Here is a 23860-nt window from a genome sequence, read left to right on the forward strand (position 1 = left end):
TAAGAGCCAAATAATAACATTTAGCACATTGGCTGTGGGAAACGTAAATGGACTGTACATACAGCACATTTCTATCTTATCAAAATACTGAAAGTGCGTTACAACACAATCTGTGCCCTCATTTACCCGTTCACACAGCACTCTAATAGATCTGTACAAATCCTTCTAAAGAGACTAATCAGAGCTTTATCACATTCATATGGGACAGACATCAGAGGCAATGATGGGTTCAGTGTCTTGCCCAGGGACACTTCAGGATGTGACTGCTGGTGGATTTGAACCCCCAACTTTTGCATTGGAGGACGACTGCTCTAACCACTCAGCCACATGTAGAATTCAATTATCAGAAACACTGCTCCTTTCTTGTTGCAGTATTATGAATGTATTAGCGATTGATTAGAGTGTGCTTGACAAAGAAAAGCATAACCAGTACACGTACTGTAGCTCTGTGAGTGATTATTATTGACTGAGGTATAAAACGCAAATTAATCAAGGTGCTTTTTGGGTTTATGAAAGACACATCTTAGTGCAAAAACTAAATACTAAACAAAATACAAAAGGAATGTGGAATATAAATCTGACCACATGAATATCAGAGAGTTCTTACCAAAATGTGCAACATGCCACCACTCAGCTTCTTAAATCTCTCACAATATGCCAATGTACACAAGTGATTAAGCACTGTAGACAGATGTGCTAAAAACACTGAAATTCACCTACCACTGGTTGAGTGAGATAAAAGTGGCTGTTGATCATAAGATCCTCCAGCAACTCTTGATCTGTGCAGAAAGAAAGTTAATACAAGGTTAGGTGGAACGTTAACTCGATAATGAGGATTTCGCACACTAATTGTTTGAATGAGTAATAATGATGCACATTTGTGCCTCTTTATATCAAAATCTAATTATCTTGGTTGAGAAAGCATCTTTTATTTGCAGAGGGCAAAGGAGGCAGAAGAAATTACTTTGATGGTACATTTATAAGACAAAGGACAAAGCCACAGTTGACGATAAAAACAGGGTTAGAAAAACATTTAAGAGAAAGAGCTAAAGTGGTTCCTAGAGAGCCTCCTAAACGATGATAATTTCATTTTGGAAAGATAATGCAATTAGATTGGGGTTTAATTTTCTGTGATTAAATGCTTATTTAATGCCTAATTAGAGCTCATCTGATTCTACGTTTGCCTCATTGCTTTCTTTCATTTGTTATGTCTGAGGTGAATGGGGGTGTGAAAAGGACTGATTACACTTACGGCATTAGATCTAATAAACAAGGATTGGCAATGTGTAGTACTTTCCCCGTAAAGTTTGCCTTAATGTTGAAAAAATAACAAATAGTATACTTTTTTATTATTATTAAAATTTAAGAGTTATCTGGACTTTGAATGAACATTTTTATTTAACTTTTAAACATCTGTTAAATGTGAAATTTCTCAATGAGAAAATAAATGCTCAAATTTTGCTTTTCTTAGATCTGGATCTAAAAATACTCGTAAAAATTTGCTCAATGTGGTTCATAGGGGTTTTAATTCCTTTCCCTAATTGTCATATCACTAAAGTAGAACGTTGTCTTGTAAATAGATTTTACTTGGGATTTTTTTCATTTTATAATTAAAAAATAGCAGCACTTTTGAGTTTAAAAAAAGCAGCTTTTAAAGTCCTGCTGCAAGTAGCACTTTACAGAAACTCAGAAAAAAAAGGATAACTTCTCTAATGTGTGAATCCAATAAGACAGAAAACAGGATCATCATGTTACTGTTGAGCTGCAAATAAAAGATGGAAATTGAATTCATGTGTTTGTGTAAGCGTGAAACCACAGTGACAAAATGAATAAATGTGCTTAGTGGGCCTATTACTTGTGTGGTCACCTTCTGCATTATTTCCAACACAAACCACATGCAATGAAACACCATGGAAACCACACACCCTGCTCTTAACCTAGCACAACAAACCATGGCAAACTGTTTGCTGGTTCCTGGCCAAATGCACATGGGGCATCTCCAAAAGGGCAGGACAGACAGACATATCTCCTTGCAGGTACAACTGCACACACACACACACAAAATGGTGAACCAAAATGTATGTTTCTTTGTGATAGAGCTTATCTTTAATTGAGGACACACAGGCATACAACATTAGCAGTGGTCTTTATGGATGCTCAGGTTTAAAATTCTGCAGAAGGTCTTAAAGATAAGCTGTTAGCAGATAACCGCTCACCACATGCTGCAAAACAGACCCCAAAGGAGGCCTTGACAGTTGGAACCGTGAAGAGGTCAGTGGTTGTCCACACACTATAAATCACATGCAGCAATTTGTGTAGAAAAAAAGAGAAATGTCAGCCATAAATCACTTACAGCAGACGTAATCAAAGAGCCGGAACATTGCTGAGATTTTATTTTTTTTGGGGGGGGGAGTTAGATTATCCTAACCATGTCGTTCGTGTGCAACAGTCACTTAAAAAAATAATAATAAATAAAAATAGGAGTGTCCTCCAGTGTCAAGTTGGGGGTGACCAGTATTCACTGCAGGGCTCATTTTGAGTTTGTGTTTTGTGACTTCCATTCAAGTCCTGAACAATGAGCAGTGAGTGACTGATGGTGGCTGCAGCCAAACACATTCTTAGTGCTGAATCTGACTCAGGTCTCCAAGTTTTTGTCGCACAGCAAGCACAGCTGGACATTAATCTAACTGTGGGCAGGCTAAGAAAAGGTCTTTGCTGTAAGTTACACATTCACCTTTGGGCTAAAATGCTCTATGTATCTTACAGTTTAATATTTGCTGAGGCGTAAGTTCTGTGATCCAAGGTCAAGGACAAAAACTGTATTTCTCTCTCATGCTGTAAGACCAGCAAAACACAAAAAACTGTTGTGCTCGGACAGCGGCAGCCTCAGTAACTCTGCAGTTGGCAGCCCAGTTGGACAGTACGCAGCTGAAATACTCTCAGGGGCAGTGGGCAGAAAAGAAAAGGAGGAGGGAGGCTTTCATGGCAAGCAAGAAGGTCAATTAAATTTTAACCAGCAAAGACTTGTCAAAAATTACTTTACAAAGCTGAACATCAGCAAAAACTTCCCACTATGAGATCAAACTATATTAGAAACTGATAAGATGTGAAGACTTGACAATATAATCTGCTCCTGGATCAATGATTAACAAAAGATAGCTGCTCAGGTATGAAAAGGGGTTTTGTAGAGAGGTCAAATATATAGAAAAAGCACAGGAGATATAATTTAAAAATCACCACAAATGAGGTGCCAAAAAAAAGCTAAATAAAAAAAATAATTTGTTGTCATTAGGCAGCTTCAGCTTTGTTTTTACAATGTCACAATTACAGCAGGTTTACTATCATCACTGTGCACGTATTGGCACAAAAGTAGGGCAGGACACAAGTCTGTGCTGTCAGCCCACAAGATTGAGCTTACTGAGCAAGTTTTTGTTATGAGCAGATAAGAGTTATAATAACAAGATCAATACCAGGGCTCATTGGCATTTTCCTCTGCATGTTTTTGCTGCTGAAGCATTTCTTCTAGAGCTCAGCTCAATTTTGGATTAGTCACTGGAAGTGACACAAATGACACACACATTTACGTTTGTGTGTGTGTGCACTATGTGTGGCTGTCTGTATGTATGTAAGCAGCAAATCTATTTCTACACCAGATGGTGTCCAGTTTGTAGGAAGAGCAGCGGTTGGTTGAAACTGTGTTAATATTTCAACACTGAGAATTACCCTAACAAGAACAAAATAAGAGCATGTTCTTAAAATGTTGCAGGTCTCTTTAACAGAAATATAAGTACTTAAAAATGTTTGTTGTATCTGATATCTACAAGGTTGTAGTATAAGTCAAAAACTACACTATTAAGAAAACAAGTGAATAATTCTTAAAAAGAAATATTAAAATTGTGATTTCCCCAGTTCTCTTTTTGTTGTTGTTGTTGTTGTTGTTGTCTGACACTTTACAGACGGTGTTCTGCAAATAAAATCCAGAAATGTCTGACACATGGAACAGAACATGAAAATAAAAAGAACTACTTTAAAGGGATAGTTCAATGTTCTGTTAAAATGTTATGAACAGTTAATAGCTCTTTGAACAACCTCAAATTAAGACAAAGTTAATTAGCTCTGACTGGATTGACTAGCTTTACAGCAGGACCATGACCAGTGTTAATTAAAATAACCCAATCTCAAAAAGTTGGTAGTGGATCATGCAAGCATTATTTTATAAACCTTTCCACTGACATTTATTTCACATTGCATTATTATCATATATATTATTGTTAGAAGCTGCACTAAAGTGCACCAGCAAGTTGCCACTATTTTTGATTGCTAATAACTTTAAAATTCTTTGCAAATATTATTTATCCATTATCTTTACCCGCTTCTTCCATTTCGGGTCACTGGTGCGCATATACAGCAGTCACTGTGTGAGAGACGGGGGACACCCTGGACAAGTCTCTAGTCCATCACAGGGACACATAGAGACAAACGAGACAAACAACCATTCACTCTCTCACTCACACCTAGAGACAATTACCAATCAGCCTAACATGCATGTTTTTGGTCTGTGGGAGGAAACCGGAGTACCCGGAGAAAACCCATGCATGCACGGAGAGAACATGCAAACTCCACCCAGACCTTCTCGCTGAGAGGCGGCAGCTCTACCTGCACCACCGTGCTGCCCCTCTTTGTAAATATTAACATAAACCAAATTAACAGCAATATAAAGGTTTATAGTTTTAAAGTTTGAACTACTGTGATTTTTTTTTTTTAGAATGGACTTTTTTTTTTTATCTTAGTACTAGCCATTATCTTGTCAACCCAGGTAGAGGGCAAAAGAGCTATCTACAACAGGTAAAATAATATTTGCTTATAACCTTTCCTTTAAGAATCCCACTTAAGAATAGCTGAACTGTCTAACTGCCACAATGGTAACAGTACAAAAGAATACTCTATTTCTATTTAAATTAAGATCTGCACAAGACTATATTTAAATTTTGATTGAACACGTTCTTGTTTCAGGGCAAAGAGTAAAGTTTTAAGTGGTGGTGCGTGTGCACAGGCCTCACAGAAAAAAAGGCTTGAAGAATTAAAGTAAAGAGGTTTTATATATATATACCGGTACATACAATGTAATCTGCTCACTTTCACCTGAGGATGTAAATATTATGACTTACAGCTGAAAAACTAATAAAAGCTACTCCAGTAAGATGCTGGAGCTTGTGATGATGGATATTTCTGAGGCGAGTCGCATTAACGAGGGAACATGTCGGTGTGAGGATTATCCAGGTTTCAGTGGATAGATAGTGAGTATGAAGAAAATCCTGTATGGCTTTGAGGGTGTTCCTGCTACCTGACCTCTCTATCCACTGACAACACGTCAAATCGATTTCTTCTCTTCCTGCAGTGGCAGTTGGCTCGCTTCCCCTCCCTTATCACCATGGTGATTACACACCCCTATGACTTCAGTCACCCAGACCCCACCCTGGTCCTAGTAAAGAGATTATGTGCAAAATTGATTTGTAGCCTCATACGTTTCCCACCTCTGGTCCGTCAAGTTTTTTTTTTGTTTTTGTCTCTTCCACATGCCCTTCATCAATCTATCTGTATTCAATGCAGCCTGTCAAATAACTTTGCCAAAGCTATTAATTATCATTTGAAATGGCTGTTTTGTCTGCTTGGAATCGAATAGGTTTAATCAAATAATTCAAGTATTGCTCATAAATCAAGACAAGAGGTGATGAAAACTTCTTATAAGTGTCCTCACGCCCAAGAAAAAGCAGAATGTTCAAAGCAGAGAACAAATAAGCATGAAGCAAGGGTTAGTAAACTGATTCTTTTCTGTTGCTGTAAATCTTGTGGACGAATACAGTTTTACAGACACTGCATAGATGCATTTCTGTATATTGCCCTTTTTTTGTTATGGTGTTTGAATAAATGATTGCAAATAATTGTTTTATTCATACTTGAACAGTGTGTTCAGTGGACTCTTACTTACATTAACTTTGCTTATTGTTCAGTTCGGAATACGTTGCAAAGACATTGCTGAAAATAAAAACAAGCAATAAAAGAAAGTGCTGACTGTTATGAAGTGGCAGCTAATGATATGATACTGTCTTATAATTTTTAGAAGTGGGTTGACATGTAGATGTAAATATGGGATACTTAACATGATGGAAAAAAATCAAAGCAACAGAACGTAGGAGCCAGTAAAAATAAATGAAGGTGAAGCTTTCCCTATCAACCTAAAGCTGACAGATCAGTACTTACATTTAAGCGTATTGAATGCCAGCTCATAAGCTGTTCGTTGCATCTCCTCATACTTGACCTTAGGCAGCGGGAGCCGCCTGTCTGTGCTGTAGTTTACCAATCGTTGAGCAGCGGGCTTCTCTAGGTGGTTGTTCTGGAAGATGACCGATGCCAGCAGGTAGACTCTGTCGGGGAAGCCCTGCTGACTCCGACTGGTGATCTGAGGTTCTGGTGGGGCAGCAGGTGTGACACCGTCCCCTGGTTGGTCCAGCAGAGTCTGGTCTTTGCTGCTGGCGGTCTGAGACTCACTCTTTGCAGGCTTGGTGCAAATGAGACGCCGTCCTGATTGTTTATTCTTCACCATGTTTGTGTTTTCTCTCCGACACCTGAAAACATAAACATGAAATCTTTTTAAGAAAGCCATGAACCTGAAGCCTGGGGACAAATTTGTCAAAGACTCTTGTAGTTGACATTTGTTTAGTTTAGTAAGTTATTTTCAACTTTAAAAAAAAACATTACATAAGTGCAGCCTAAATTAGAATGTATGGTTTAAGTACAAAGGAGCACCATTAACACTTTTCATTGTGTATCCTTAGCTTAGCTTTAAATGGAAATAACATCAAATGGTGTTCTGTTTTAAAGAATGTTTACTAGTTATATAAAATTAGCCCTGGCAGTGATTTAAACTAAGCAGACATGAGTCGTCAAAACATGAAAACTTACCTTTTGTTACCTGTTAAAAAAAAAAACATGTAAGCTAGGCTACTCGTTTCTGCGTTTTCTCCATTTTCTTGCTAGCTAAACTGTTGTAACGTTAACAGATGATATTTTATTCGTTTCTTAACTGTCTAATATCCACGGACCGTTATTGGGGGGGGGGGGGGGGGGGCGCATCCGACAAATTATTAAAATATAAAAAGAAACGTTGTACATCAAAAATAAAAACAACGTTTAACCAGCTTGGCAGAGTTCTTTAAAGCAAACTCACCAAAAGTCTCGCGATTTGGAGCAGCTTGCTTCCGTCACCATGGCAACTGCATGCTAATTTCGAGCACTGTCTCTTCGTGGATCAAGATTGAATGATCTCCTTACACATGGAAGTCCTACCGTGATGTCAGGGGCCACAAGGACTTGTTAAAGTGTTGCTGAACGTTTCAGAGAACTGATAACCACAGTAGTGAAAAGCTCCTGCTGTTGTTCAGAAACTGAGATTCACACGAAGGAGGCTCGGCCCCCAAAATGCAGGGGTGTACAGGAAAACTTTCAGGGCTCGGGGCACAGGGTTTGTACAGAGCCACCCTGGGGCCACCCTTCAGTTTATTTTAACTGGGAACTAACAAGAGTTATTCTATTTAAGAACAAGCAATAAATAAGTATTAGGGGAAAAACCCAAGAAATTCTTATTTCAAGGTTCACTAATCTCTAAACAAGCCATCAAATTTGTAAAACTATAAACATTGCCCATTGTCAGCTGGAGAAAATACCACATTCTAATTTTAATCATAACAATAAAAACTTAGAACTGAACAAATGTTTAGGAGCTGTGAGGGCAGTACAGGCATTTTTTCACTAAATTATACAAACGTCATGTTTTCAATTATATAAATGTCCTTTTTAAGACAGTTCTATTTATCTTATTGAAAATTACACACTGATTCTACAGCTTTTAGTCAGTCCTCTCACTTTAATTGTTGTGTTTCCTTCTGCTTCCCTGGTCAATAAAATATTTATTGGACACCCAGATAATAAACAATGGTAAATGGACTGTAGCGCCTTTCTATCTTATTGAGATACTCAAAGCACTTTACACTACAATCTGTGTCCTCATTTACCCATTCATATAGCACTCTACTAGATCTCTACAAAGATAATTGAACAAATCATTCTAAAGAGACTAATCAGTGCTTTATCACATTCATACACCGATGGGACACACATCAGAGGCAACGAGGGGTTCAGTGTCTTGCCCAGGGACACTTCGGCACGTGACTGCTGGTGGATTCGAACCCCCAACTCTTGCATTGGAGGATGACTGCTCTAACCACTCAGACACAGCCGCCCTACAATAATAAATATGTGCATAACTTTTATAAAATGTATTTAAAATTGGTGTGCCGATTCCTAAACTGAAGGACTGGAGCCTTACAATCTCAAATTTATTTTCTATCAATGACTAGAAAAATAAATAAATAAATAAATAAATAAATAAATAAATAAATAAATAAATAAATAAAACAGCTTCAACATGGTTTTTGGTAAGTGTACTTTATTTAAATTTTCCATTCCAAAATTACATGTCTGGAAAAATACAGACGTAAATACTTTCAAACTGCACCTTTTCATACAGTTAAAGATGATCTTTTTGTAAAAGTATGTTTCTACTTCTTCTGTTTTTGTTTTTTCCCTCCTCAGGGGTCACCACAGCGAGTCCTCCTCCGCATCTCCTTCTGTCCTCTGCATCCTCTGTCCTCACTCCAACCACCATGTCCTCTCTAATTGCACCCATATATCTCCTTATTGGCCTTCCCCTTTGTCTTTTTTTATGGCAGCTGCTTTTCGAACATCCTTCTACAGTACAGTGCTTAGTTTGTTAACCAAACGATGTCGGAATGCAAATAGTGTGGGGCAGGGGGCTCTGTGGTGGGTCTTTCCCCAGAAATTATGAATAAAGCAGATGCCATTTCCTGCATTCTGGTGTATTTTAACGGGTTGTTAAACGTATGTTTACCTACATTTGTAAACACGATTCAATAACTATTTTAAAGAGTGACAAGAAGTGGTCTGACCAACAGCTCTCTTTGTGTGAATAGAGCAATCTCCGCATCTGTCAAGCATCCCACTTAGATTACCCATCAAACATTTATTTCATATTTTTAATAAATAATCAAAATTGTATTAATGACCCACTTAAACTGTAAAACTGATTTGCAATTTAGCTGTGCTGTTTAATCATATTTTGTGTTTTTGACTGTAGGGGTGGGGATATTTTTAAGGGAGGTGGAAATGCTTACTTGAAGGGGCAGCTCTTAAGTGATATTAAGAAGCTTGTGAGTGGCTAATATGTTTAAAATGATTGTTTATGTAAATATTTTCAGATTACATATCCAATATAGGTTGTACTCATTCAAGGCAGTCAAAATTGTTCATAACTTTATTATTAGTAAGCCTGAGAGTTACTGGATACAAGCAATCAGTTACCGAAACACACCTTGTCAAAATAAGAGTTCCCGGATCCTGTTCCGGCAGGATCCGGCTCAAATTAAGCCCTTGTTCTACCAACATACCCACTGTCCCTCCTCTGGACATGTCCAAAACATCTCAGTCTGTCCTCTCTAACGTTATCTCCCAGTTGTTCAACCTGTGCTGTACCTCTGATGATCTCATTCTTAATCTTATCCATCCTTGTCTCTCCTAAGAAGAACCTCAACATCTTCATTTCTGCTACTTCCAGTTCTTTCTCCTGCCTTTTTGTCAATGCCACTGTCTCCAAACCATAGCTGGTCTCACCACGATCTTGTAAACTTTTCCTTTGACCTTTGCTGACACCCTTTTTGTCACAAATCACTCCTGAAACTTTTCTCCACTCACTCCATCCTGCCTGGACTCTCTTCTTCACCTCTTTACCACACTCCCCATTTTCCTGGACAGTTCACCTTAAGTACTTGGAGTCCTGCACCTTTGTGACCTCTGCTCCTTGTAGCATCACTGTTCCACCAGCCTCCCTCTCATTCACACGCATTTACTCTGTCTTACTACGGCTGACTTTCAATCCTCTTCTTTCAAGTGCATACCTCCACCTCTCTAGGTTCTCTTCCACCTGTTCCCTGTTCTCACCACAGATCACAATGTCATCGGCAAACATCATAGTCCACGGGGAGTCCTGCCTGACCTCATCTATCAGTCGATCCATCACCAGAGCAAACGAGAAGAGTCTCAGAGCCGATCCACTCTTGAAAACATAGACTATCTACCTTCCTTCTCAGCATCATGTCAGCCAGCTCTCTACCTTTGCTTGTCATTGTCCCCACACTGAGTTGTCACCTTCAGTCCTGCATTCTTGACTTTCCTCTTCTCCCTCTGTCTCCTGACACGTTTCCCTCCTCGCACTCTCTGCACTCTGTTTGTCAACAGCACCGGTGGCGGTCGTTGTTAACCTGGGCCTCAACCGATCTGAAATGGTGTCGCTTAGTATATTTAAGTTGTCTTTATGGTAAGCCTGCAGTTCGCAGACAGCTAGGCCAGAGCAGCATTAGACCATGTGGCATTTGCATCAAATACGATGGTGATGCATTTTAGACATTAGTGAAACATGTTCAGTAACACTATTTATTGTTAAAAACACATGATTACACTATAAATTTTAGTTGTTAATCAACTGAGAAGAGGTTTTATGCTCTGGCCTTGCAAAAGTTGTAAAAGGGTATTTCAAAATTCTCTCAGGGTCTCTGATTCATAGACCTCATGGCTGTAAAATCTGGCTTTACATGTTTGCATTTGTTATTAGTAAAATATAAAAAGTCTTTTTCAAGTGGTGATTAAAAAAGATTGCCTTGGGCTTTAGGGTTGAAGATTGTGTTTGCTACGGAAATAGAAAATAATTATTTCAAATACCAAGCTCAGCATTTCAAACTATTTTTTTCTCCACTCATCCATTGTCTTTACCCGTTTGTTTCTGTTTAGGGTCGAGGGGAGCTGGTGCCTCTGCTCAGCTGTCAGTGGGTGAGAGGCAAAATACACCTGCAGGTCTCCAGTCCAGTACATATTTTGTTTCCATCATAATAAAAAAGATGTAAACAGATGAAGAAGATTAATGTGCCTGAAGTCATATTGCTCCTCTGTTTTAAATACATTACTGTACAAAAAATCCTATATATACTGTATATAAACTAATTTTCTGGCAAGTTCGAAACAAAAGCTATCAGAGTTCTCAAACCTCAGCATTACTCTGAGCCCAATCGTTCTTCTGATGGGTGATTTCCTTTCCACGGGTTATGCGGGACATTTGCAAAGTAAACCCTTAAAAAGTATTTTCTATGACCAACATTATCAGATTAAAAATTCTTACAAATAACCCAAAAGATGACATAAAGCATATACAAAACACTGAGATTCTCCCTGCAATCCAACCAAAAATTACCTCTGCCGGCATTAAAAAAATCTGCATGCTGCCATTTTGTGAGTTTAAACCTGAATAATAATAAACAATAGAGCTCTGTGAATTTGTTGCCTGGCACTTGGTTTTCCTGGTAAGTCTGTCTTCTGAAGCACAAGCTGCTTCATTTGTTCATATCCCATAATTCAGACCACGTGGTCTTGGAGAGCAGGATAAAGAAACAAACAGCTTCTCCCCATTTCAGCCAGATTACTGCAGAGATGAATCCACAGTGGAAAGACTCCCAGCACAATTAAAAGACATTCTTCAAGCTCCTCAAGTCTTTCCCTTTTTTTTAAAGCCTAGCTCAATTTCAGTAATAGCTTTTATATTTAATTATTGAAGTATTGAGCACAGAGTGAGTTGGGTCTTGCTGTAGAATAACCTCCTTGAGGACTGAAGGAATAGAAAGTCAACATCTTTTGTCTTCTCTTGATAATGAAATGTCATGCATGGATCACTCTGGGAGATTTAAAAAATAAAAAAAGGCATTGGAAGCAACATTAAAGTGCAAATTTTGTGCTCCTGTGATGCCACATAAATAAAGCTTCAAGCTGTGAGCCCCGAGGACAAGTAGGTATCTTCTCCCCGAGGCAGCAAAATAAAGTATGCGAACTTAGCGCCATCTACTGTAAACATATGGTACTGCAGTTATACTACAGCTTTGAGATTGATGCTCACAAAATACCTTTACTTTATGCATTTTGGTGGATTTTTTGTTATTATTTAACTGTTCTTTTTGTATCATTTTAAGGAGGTTATATAACACTTTTGAGCATGCTACTTTTGACCACCTGAAAGTTGGGGTTTTTTTGCGACTCATTTATAAGTCGTATTTGTACTTCTACTTTTTTTTATTTTTGTAACATTGTAGCATTTTTATTTTGTCTCTAGGTGTGAGTGAGAGAGTGAATGGTTGTTTCATTTGTCTCCATGTGGCCCTGTGATGGACTGGAAACCTGTCCAGGGTGTCCCCCGCCCCTCGCACAGTGACTGCTGGACATGGGCACCGGCGACCCCATGACCCAAAATGGAAGAAGTGGGTAAAGAAAGATAATGGATGGATTTATTTTATTTTGCAACATAAAAGTACAAATCATAAATAAATGTATTTTAAATAATTTGAGCTTCCAAGCTGCTTTATGTGACTTCATATATTTTCTATGTTTGGCCATAAATCAACCTGTTGATTTATATTTATACATTTACAGTATATGAACAATAAAAAACAAAAATAAAATTTAATAAATCTAAACTTACAAATAATCTGAGTGTGAGTGGTGTGCAAATAACTCTAAACTTCAAATAAACAAAAAAAAACTGTATAAGAACTGTATTTGTATTCTTTATGTCTTAGTTGTTGGTTCCATTTGTCCTCTGGTCATTTATTCGTTTTAAACCTGTCATTTACTTGTGTATAAACATTAATGAATACGTATGATTGACTATCAGAGTCTAAGATGTGTGTGTGTTTGTGTGTGGGGATGGGGGAAGGAGTGGGGGTTAAAAGACAAAGGGTGCAATTGTGTGCGCTTTTGTTGCATAATTAATGCTCACTATTAACTTACGTCCTTGCTGTGCAACAAACAAAGCTGGCTCATTAACTATTCACCAGATGATTTAAACAGAAAAATGATTCGGTGGCTCCGCGGTGCACGCTGACACTGTGCCTCTCAGCCTGCAGGCATCTGATTTCACACTGGTGAATAAGACATGTGTCGCCTCCACAGGCCATATTTTAACAGAAGAGACACTCAAATTTATTCAGTGATCACATGATAAAGTTCCAACATATCAAAACCGTGACTGACTGAACGCGGGAGTAATGTGGGAGGATGTGCATACAATTAATAACTTACCTGTTGCAGAAAGCTGCTAGAACAACTATAGTTTGTAAAAACAGAGTTTGGTTCTGACTGAAATGATGAGCTAGTCCTAGTTGAGGTAAGAACAAAGTGGATTACTCTCACCTTAAAACAACTTCAGTCTCAGCAGTTCATGCAAACATTATTTATAAACCTTTACATCGCTATTAGTTTCACATTATGCAGTTATATAACGAGGTTTATGGTTGTTTTTCAGCATAAATAGCAGCAGCACTAGTTAAACGTGGCATTTCTGGTGCAACCTTGGCCACTTCAAACAGAAACAAGTTAACATCAAAGTTCATGCTCAATAATCCAGGTTAAAAAAATCCAACAAAGTTAAGTCAGGTCCTCTGGACGGTTTCTTTTGTTGTTGTTTTTGTTGTTGTTGAAACGTTTCATGCTTCATCCAAAGGACTTCATCAGTCTGAGGAGCCACAACAAACTCAGTCCTTTAAGTAGCTTACTCACATAGTGGGCCAACAAGTTTTATGGTGATATGATGGTTTCTGGAGTCCACCCTCTCCCCCGTCAACGACTCTGAGGCAGCCATAGCTAAAGTGGTTCAAACCATTAAAGTACATGCTCAATAATTCAGGTAGAAAATCCAACAAAGTTAAGTCAGTTCCTCTGGACGGTTTCTTTTTTTTGTTGAAATGTTTTGTCCTTCATCCAAAGGACTTCATCAGTCAGATGAGACACAGTAAACTCAGTCCCATAAGTGGCTTACTCACATAGTGGGCCAATCAATTTAATGGTGATAAGATGGTTTCTTATCACCCCAGTCCCATAAGAGCCATTTATGGGACTGCGTTTGTTGTGTCTACTCGGACTGATGAAGTTCTTTGGATGAAGGACAAAACATTTCAACAAAAAAACGTCCAGAGGACCTGACTTAACTTCGTTGGAGAAACAAGTTAATATTTCTGCCAGAATAAATACACAAAACAGACAGCAATGTTAGGGTTTATTAAATAGCATTTACATGAACCGCTAAAAAACTGGAGTTGTTTTAAGAAAGCAGCAATTGGTCTTAGTTTTATTCAGACTCGCCATTACCTTGTCAGTTTTGTCAAAATTATAAGCTATCCTCAACAGGTAAGATACTAAAAATTCATATTTTTTAACAAATGTCTGAATTATCCTTTTACTAAGAATGTAAGAAACAGAGCAAAGAAAGTTTTAAAGGTACGCATTGCAACGTGATGAAGAAAACAAAAAATCATTTTGTCTCATATTGATGGTTATTGGTTCATTAATTAAAAAATTGTAAAAAAAAATTTAAAAAAATGTGTGAACAGCTGCCAACTACCACATCTTTGTAACCAACCAAAGTGACTGAACATGGGTCACCAATGGCGACGTTCAGGAGAGATGTTTGGGACGGAGAAGTCTAGCAGTTTTAATTGACATGTACTGGTACGTGTTTAGATTTGCTGAGTAAAGTATGCAGATAGGTCTAAATTTAAAAGACTTGGGGAATAAAAGTTTTTTTGGAAATGCATCTGATGCATAAAGCAAAACTGAATACAGCGAGCAGCCAGACTCATGTAGGTCATTTTAGTAAAATCAAGCTTTCACGTTTTTGTCAGATTCAGTCAAGTTCTCACATTTCAGAATTACTGTACATAACAATGCATCTGGAAAACTCCTGGAAAAACTTTCTGATGCTGCTTTGACAGATAAAGTTATGAATAACCTATATTATGTTTCATTTTATAATTTTCAATGAGTACCTTTAAAACTAGAATGCATTTTTTGATCACCTATGATGTCATAGTTCGGTTCATTTAGCTTCGTTTGAGGAAATAGTACACTAGAAGGTACACTACATTAGAGGAATATTATACCTTGCATGTATATTGCCAAAAATAAGTGTCATTTGTTTATTTTCTAACCATTATGATCAACGATGTTTAACAAAAAATAAAAATAAAAACGCTAATATAAGTTTATAACTACAATTAAATGTGTGTTTTGTGTTTGTAATTGACACAAAGGTTTTCACTGAATCAGATATTAAAGAAAAACTGCAACATTCCTTTTTGCTCATTTAGCCTTGCCAATAACGAGGATGCTCATGAGAAAAACCATGATGAAGAAAATCCACATGAAGAATCTGTCCATCACCTTGGCTATCTTCTTCCACTCGGCCACCTTGGCGCACGTGGCTCTTTGCTCTCGAAAACAGTTAGCGATATACTCCACGTTGCGGACCAGTTTTGTGTCCACGTTAGGTATTCCACTGGCATAGCTACAGAATATGCAGGGGCCAAAGGTTACAGTCGGGCCCTGAGGGGGAGGTTTTACATCTTCGGAGCAGCACAGAGGATTCTGGTCTTCAGGATGAACTTTCTGATCTGCTGCGCTGTAGTCACTCGTTGGGATTCTCCCATTAGAGACTTCAAACTTTCCAGGTGCGGAGCTGTTCAGGTGGCTGCTCTCTTCTCTGGTGATGTGGTGGTGGACTTTCACTCGGTGTTGCTGCCTGGAAGATTGAGACTGGGGGTGCTTATGGTTCTGATGACCCTCTTGACCTCTGGGTTTTCCATTCGCGTGAATATGGGAGTTGACTTTTTGGTGAGCAGAATCCTCCTGCAGGCAGCTAGAAGAAGACGAGGAGCCAGAAGCGCAGTTCTCTCCCACTTCATACACAAAGAAAATCTTGGACATGTAGTCGATGATGAGCACTTTGGCCCAGTGGGGAACCGGTTTGGCCTCGGCACCACAGAAGTGAATGTTCATGATGAAGATGGTGAGAGCCGTGGAGGCTGTGACCATGGTCATGGTGGCTATATAGTACTTCCCTGTGCAGCAAATCAACAGAAAAAGATTAAAACGTTCGATATTAGAAAGCCCAGAAGGGATGGCACTCTTCTACTCTTTTTATTATTGCCCTCCAGCGAAGGCAACAGGGCGCAGTAGACAGATTTTAGCAAAACTCACTAGAAACTAATCCCTAAGTAGATATTTACAACTGAAAAACTTTTAGTCAGCCCCATTCAATATGGCCACGATAGTTAAGCAACCTGTTACTGAGCTCAAACTGGGTGTGGTAGTAGCTGAGTGTCATTACCAACACATACTCTGAGCACTAACTGGTCGTGTAAGATCTGCTTTTAAAGCTTTGCCATTAACTATTGGAGTCAGCACTGTCTGTTAGCAAAATATGTCATGAACCACTACATGGATTTGAATGAAACTATTGGAAAGATATCAATGGATTTCCATCTACATACAATTAACTTGCGAAGTCAATCCAGTTCAAGATGGCCACCAAAGCCAACTCATTTTTAAGCACAAAAAGAGTTTTACCTAAGTCAGTATTACAGATATTGCACAAAAAATTGTGTTTTGATAGCTGAGGATCATCTCCAACACATACTTCGAGGAATACAGAATGTGCTTAAAACATTTCAGTCAACTCTATCATTGTTAGCGAAACATCTCATAAACAACTTGGTCACTTTGAATGACACTATCAGAAATCATTGGATTTAAGTCTATAACTGATTACATTGTGGAGTAAATCCAGTTCAAAATGGCTGCCACAACTAATCAGCATTAACCAACACAAAAATGGCTGTGATTTTACAGATGCTGAGTTAATCTTTGTAGCTGATAGTTATTCACAACACATACGCTGAGCGTGACATTTCGCAGTATGAGATTGCACACAATGTTAAATTCCTGGTTAGACAAAAACGGCTACAACATGTTTTAACATATGATCCTATTCTAAAACTGTTGCATGAAAGGCAGCAGTCAATCCGTTCAAGGAATGCTAGCTAGGCATTTTATTATTATACTTTTGTCAGTGGTCACTTTTTTTCTTGCCATCTGTAAAACTCATTTACTTTGCGTTTTATTCAGAAAAATACATTAAAGCCCAATGCTGGTTTGGTTGAACCCCATCCTGAACACAAACCTTCTTACCTATGAGCGGCACACTCTCTGAAGGTGGCATGCTCTCGGCCACCATCAGCTGGAACACAGTAAGAGCCAGGAGCACCGTCACCCCGAGGGAAACCTTCTCCCCAGAGTCTGCAGGCAGGTAGAAACCCAGAGGAGCCAAGAAGGAGATCAGGAAGCAGGGCAGGAGGAGGTTGAAGATGTAAAAAGAGGAGCGACGCTGCAGGAGCACCTTGTAGGTGATGTCTGGATACGGATCAGGGCAGCAGCCGTACATTATGACATTCTTAGTGGCCGGCATCCCGTGGCACTCCCACTCCACATTTTTTACAAAGTCTGACAAATCACCGCTGTCCATCCCCATGATGATGTCCACCTAGTTGATCAATGAGGCATATTTCTAAAATTTAATTCAATTTGTAAATGCTCCTAGTTGTTCAAGTTCAAGAATCTTTATTATCCCTGAGGGATAATTTGTTTCACAGTCAATAGGCACACAAAACATCCATACTAGACAAGACATGGAGACATTAAAATAACAACAGAAATCATCACTGATCGTTGAGAAGCCTCATCGCTACAGGGATGAATGAGCTTTTCAGTCTGTTTGTTCTACATCTGGGCTGCAGATACTGTACCTGCATCCAGATGGAAGCAACCTGAACTCACCATGGTGTGGATGATCAGGATCTGCCAGAATCAGCCTGGCCTTGTTCAGTGACCTCGCCTTGTGTAGGCCAGTGAGGTTCTGTGGGGCTATGCCAGCAGTTTTGCAGCACATCCAGACACATCAAGTTGTACAGTGATTGTAAACATGAGGGTGTCGTTTTGTACCTGGTTGCCGTTGTACGTCCAGGAACCAAACGTGAGGTTACACTCCTGACTGTCGAATGGGAAGTAGGAGACATCCACCTCACAGGAGCTCTTAGTGATGGCAGGAGTATCCCAAGTTATCTCTCCGTTATAGTGCAGCCTCACGTTGGTGTCCATTGGTCCTGAGAAGTCATCATCAGCTCTAGAGAACAAACAAGAATACATCTAGCAAGGTTGAGTCAAGTCCTCTGGGCGGATTCTTCTTTGTTGAAACCTTTTGTCTTTTATCCAGAAGACTTCTTCAGTCTGGAGAGCTGCAAACACACTCGCTCTTATAAACAGGAGTACACAACAAGACTATAAACAAGAGTACAATACATTTTACATCCGTCGACACACTGTTATACAACAATACAGCAATGTATAGCAATGGCCTTGTTCAACTTTGACCTTGATGTCTGACTTTGACCTTGATGTTAGGGTGATGAAAACGCGTGACACTCTGTCTAGTGATGATGCAGGCGTATAAAGTTTTGTTGAATTATCTTGAGTGGATCAAAAGTTATGGCCTGGACAGGAGAACGTTTACGTATGGACGGACGAAAACTATATCATAAAACATCTCGCCTTCGATGGGCGTCCAAAAAAAAGGAAGGGAAATCAAGGTGTGCATAATTGTGTTTTCAAGTTGGTCATACATTGTAAATAAGCACTATGCCAATGTGGAATTACATCCAAGTCATTTAATCGTATTCATGCATTTAATCAATGATAGTGGACAAGGTTTGAAAATAATTTGTTCAAGTCTGTTGACAAGAGCGTTCACCCGTTTTCTACAATGCAGGTTTGGACATGTGTTTGATGACATACTGGCGTACTTGTTATAGAGGACGAGGTCAGGCCTCCACACCAGGCTGCTGGGGATGTGGATGATATCCAGTCCGTCGTAGTCTTCTTTGTTCCACCTGAGGTAGGCGTCATGCCATGTCTGCCTGATCCACAGGTAGGCGATCAGCACCTGGTTCCTCTCATCCTTCACACAAACAGAGTCAGATCCTTTCTGCCAGATATTACGACATGAAAACATCCATTTGTTGTCCATTTTCTAGTGCCTACTTTAGAGTTGTTAGCACATTCTTGAAGCTACAAGTCATTCTGAGTTTCAAGATGTTCCTGAACATCCACAGACTTTCAGTAGTTTTACATTCTGGAGAATGGGGTGAACTGTGTTAAACCAGTCTCTTCTTTAGTTTTACTTCGACTACATGAGGTTTGCATCTGGAATTTTCTTCTCTGATTTTCCAGGTAATTTATTTATTCCGTTATTACCTCCTACTGCCATGAAAGATTTTTTTAAAAAATCATGTATCTGCCTGTGTTTGTGTGTTCAAACAGAATAGCTTATGTGGAAAAGTTGAAAAGATACTTTTTATTTAAAGTCAGAGGCTCTGCAGCCGCCACCAGTCGACCATCAACTTCAGTTTCATGTTATGAGCAGCCACAGAACGGTTTATAGATAATAAATGTCTGATTTCCATGAAAATATTGTCATGTTTTTTCAGACGCTTCATGAAATGCAAAATTGTACATTTGGTGTACAGTAAAGCAAATTTAAGCACAATATGTGCGAAGATTGTTTTTTCTTTTTTTAAGTGGACAGTTAAGGAAGCAAATGGGAGCTCAGTTTATTGCATATTTTTGTGTATCTTCAAAACTTCACACACTAAATGTAAATTTAGTAGAGCATCACCTCCGTTTAACATTTTCTGTTGTTCATCTGCACTTCTCTGACAGATACTACTCAGATTTTCACAGCTGAAATCCAGTCCAGTCGTGCAATATCAGGTGAATAGAGGTCCATAAACAAAAAACACATAAGAGCTTTGTGTTATTGTAACACAAACTTAATTTCTGTTTGTATTTTATTTTATTATAATTAAAGTTCTGACTGTGATTCATGAACATCGGCTGTTAAAAACTCTAAATGGTGAACATCAGTGCAGTGAAAATCCAAATCAAAACTAAACATTTAGATTTGCTTTAGTCCTGATCTCAGTTTCTCACCGTTTACTGTGTAGACACGAGTTCTGTCTATTTCGTTTATTCAAAGTGTGCAGCTAGCAATTTTTAATGAAGTGTAATTATTTGGCTAATTAGGTTTGTGCAGACTATTAATTTTGTGTTGCTACTCTAAAGCACAGTGGGCTCGTGTTAATTACCAAAACCAGTTGCATATTTAGCATCAAGACAATATTTATTTGACATTCATCGCCCACTACTGAAAAGTGGAGGCAAGATAATGTTTTGCACGTGTGTGGGCTGCTAGTGTGTTTGTCTGTTACAAATATATACAGTGTATATACTGTATATATATGGAGCATATATAAAGTTTATATATATATATATATATATATATATATATATATATATATATGTATATATATATATCATGGGTCACTGAACAAATATTAATGAAACTTGTGGAAAGTAATCGCTTGCTTAAAATCTACAACTATATTAATTTGGGACCCCCTCATAAGCCTCATGTTTATCAAATCATTTTCTTCAATTTGTCTCTTTAATGCAACGGAAATATTTGTGTAACATAAATACTTAAGACCTGTTCTTTAATAGTTTTAATACAATTTTTATACTTTGAAACATGGAGTGTTTTTCATTCAGGACACTCTTAATTAACAAAAATGTTTATTTCAACTTCCAAAAATTACAGTTTTAAGAAAATTAACAGCATCAAAAACCACTTTAAAACTTTACCTCTTCACCTAAAGAACAGAATAAATGTGTTGCCAATTCTTCAAATTATTACAGAAAACTTTACATAAAACTGAACAGAATCAGAACAGCAGTAGTCAGACCAAGTAACAGGGCTTCATTTGTAAACTGATTGATGCCAGAATGCAAATAGTAGGTGGGGGGCGGGGGGGGGGGGTCCTCCCCCAGAAATTTTTTAATAAAGTTGATGTGACTTACTGCATTTCGGTATATTTTAACTGGTTGTTAACCGTCTACGTGCTTGTTAAAAAAAAGTTGTTTTGGTGGTTTTTGCGGACTCCCAAGCACCGGCTCACAGGGGTCTGGGGACCCCAGTTTGAGAACCATTGCTTTTAGGAAAGCAAGTTCTTTCAGTACGTCATGTTTTTGGACTTTCTTTTAGTAAAAATAATACTTGTCTCTCAAGCCATCTTTTGTCTCATCATCAAATGTCTTTATCACGTTACGAGCTGGTACCCACCATGTCTTTGATCTGAGAGAGAGTGATCTTTAAGGTGACGTTGAGAGGTTGGTCTGTGTCCTCCACAGGCCGCAGGGCGCTGGAATAATTCTCCATCAGATCATTCAGGAGCTTGTGAGCAAAGTGTCCCTGTGCACAATGAACCACTGAGGGCAGGTAGAAAGAAAGAGGACAGGTGTTTAACAATTACAGAAATGTTTTTTATTGTGTAGCATTAAACATCTGCAAAGTGTAACTTACATTTAGTAAGTTACACTTTGCAGACTTTTAAGTATGATTCAATTGTGTAAAAACAGTGGTGAAGAGGGCCGTCATTGTGTGAATCAGCATTCACTCTATTGTTTTCCTGTTTATATTTTTTCTTCTGTATATTTCTTTGAAATCAAATGACTTCTGGAGACTTTTATTTTAACCATTCAAATATCAAAATGCGCGGCTTGACTGGAAATCATCATGTCAACAAGTTTAATATTTGTAAATTTAAAACTTTTCAAAATAGTTGAGAAAATATACTTCGTTTGCAAACTTTTTCAACAATACAGCAAGATCTCAGTTCAGTCAAATTATTGTTCTCTTTGAAATCTGCTTCAGTGTATTTGTTCATTGTGCTGTTTTTAGCTTCAGTTATACGCATTTTAGCTTGCAGCTAGTTTAGCTAATAGTTTGGATCGTTTCGGCTTTTAGCTGAAGTTTTGATCTTTTATCTACGAGTATGCTAATTTAACCTTGTCGTTACTGTTTTGTATATTTTAGTTGTGGTAATTTGGGCTTTAAGCATAAGTTTTATTCCATTTTGTTTTTAGCTACAGTTTAGCTTATTTTAGCTTAAATCTTGGCTTTTGCTAATTTAGCTGTTTTGCTAACTTTAGCTTTTGCTCATTTTAATTTAATAGTTTTGCTAATGCAGTCTGACTGGCTATGTTTAGGTAATCCAAGCTCGTCTATTTTACATATTTTAGCTACTGTTCTGCTTGTTTTATCAACCAATTTCAGCTTTTTAAATAAAATTCAGCACTTAGCCCTCAGCAGTCACACAGAATTTTTTTGCAGAAAAATGTAAATTTCTCTGGTTAGTGATGTTTTAATCAAAATAAAAGATATTTAGCAGACAAATTAATCTTGCATTTGCCAGAGCAGACTATGCAGCTCAGTGGTTTAAAGGTCATGCAAAATTCAAGCCTTGTGTAACGGCTGCTTTCTTCAAACCCGAGGCAGTTGATGCACCAAACCTTTGTCATCAGTCACACTTTAAATGTATTTTATTCCTCATAAAATAACCCCCGTTTAATACTCACCTTCAGTAAGCAGCATTGTCAGACAGATAACTTGGATCATCTTGAATATTTCTGGATTCCCCAAGAACAATCTAAATGTAACTTGACTCAGTTATCTAGAGTCCTGTGTGTCCTCCCCTGAAAGATCTACATGATGTCCATTAAACCCCAGTTGAACTCGGCTGTAGATAGCAGGGCACCGTTTCATCTGGCTGTTCTCTCCGCTCACTGCTTGGCAGCAAGTCTGCTGGCTGGGAATAAAACTCTGGCTATCACATGGCAGGAGGAGACTGAGGGAAACAGGATGCCCACAGGTCCTCGCCTCACCACACAGGACTCTGAACCTGTCGAACACGCGTCCTGAGCTGGGCCTCTGGTCTGCTCAGGAAACACTTGGAGCAAAACTCAACAGAGAAAAGATTGGAAGTTTTAAATAAATGATTTGATCACACAGGACTTTCAACAGAGGTGATTACTTTCTATGGTAATAAAAAAAAATGACAGTTATTAAGACTAATTTTGGGGGACTGTTAAAATATCGTACTAAAAAGACTGCTTAAAGACAGTGAAAGATTTTTTTTTTTTTTAACACAACTGGAATCTTATTGGTCTTTTAAAGATTTGAACATCATTTTACATCACACGTTTTATTTTGTTAAAGCCTTAAGGTAGTCGTTTTAAATTATGTCGGGGTGACAGTTTAAATAACCTTTGAGCAGCCATTTCTAAAATCATTGTGTCCAATACACCCTCATTCTGATACGAAGCGGTCACGTTAGTGTTCAGAAGCTGCAGCTCAGCACAAATAAACCCAGAATGACTGTTGGAACAAGTGAAATGTTTACTGCCAGTTTTTGGGACAGATTCGACACAAGACAAACTCTGTCATTATGTTCTCAGATTACCCAATAGAAGAAAAAAAAATTGACAACTATTCTGAGCTTGTAATTGTTTTTGATCCACCTGTGCTTCAAATGAGCTTTAACACAACAGCAGTTAAAGCTCGAAGCACGAGAAGAAAAACTCCAGAGCTGAAAAGCTCATAAACATTCATCAAAACTGGTCTGCTTGGTTTTACTGCAACATAATCCCCATCGGTTAAATTCTCACTTGTCTAAAGATAATTTACTGCCTCATTTTTATTCAATATGCAGATTCAACCATACTTCTAAACAAATGTTGGCTCCAACACAACAGGAAGCATAAATAGGAGAAACTATTCATCAACACTGAAACCAAAAGTAATATTTTACAAAAAAAAAAAAAAAATATATATATCTTGCTAGGCAGCTTTTTGACGATCAATTTCAAAACTTGCCACAACAAAGAACATGTTTAACAGGCAACAAAA

General features: G+C 38.2%; 2 protein-coding genes across 2 annotated transcripts in view; both read right to left on the reverse strand.

Annotated features, from left to right (window-relative positions):
• The window catches only part of LOC119408755 (putative methyltransferase NSUN7), an 18089-nt gene extending 11474 nt beyond the window's left edge, over positions 1–6615 (reverse strand). Inside the window, exons 1-2 of the mRNA XM_037675594.1 lie at positions 6262–6615; positions 721–779 (exon numbers count right to left, since the gene is read on the reverse strand). Coding sequence (XP_037531522.1) covers positions 721–779; positions 6262–6604 — 402 coding nt within the window. The 5' untranslated portion in view covers positions 6605–6615. The remainder of the gene's footprint in view (positions 1–720; positions 780–6261) is intronic.
• Positions 6616–15306: 8691 nt separating this feature from the next.
• Positions 15307–23842, reverse strand: LOC119408763 (neuronal acetylcholine receptor subunit alpha-9-II). Its single transcript, XM_037675604.1, has 8 exons — positions 23828–23842; positions 22739–22887; positions 22531–22601; positions 21236–21381; positions 18861–19015; positions 18004–18184; positions 17194–17545; positions 15307–16064 (listed from the first exon to the last, which is right to left on the reverse strand). The coding sequence occupies exons 1-8, from the start codon at positions 23840–23842 to the stop codon at positions 15307–15309; spliced, it is 1827 nt and encodes a 608-aa protein (XP_037531532.1).
• Positions 23843–23860: the final 18 nt, after the last annotated feature.

This window comes from Nematolebias whitei, chromosome 4, assembly GCF_014905685.2.
Source record: "Nematolebias whitei isolate Nwh7 chromosome 4, NemWhi1, whole genome shotgun sequence".
Lineage (NCBI taxonomy): Eukaryota > Metazoa > Chordata > Actinopteri > Cyprinodontiformes > Rivulidae > Nematolebias > Nematolebias whitei.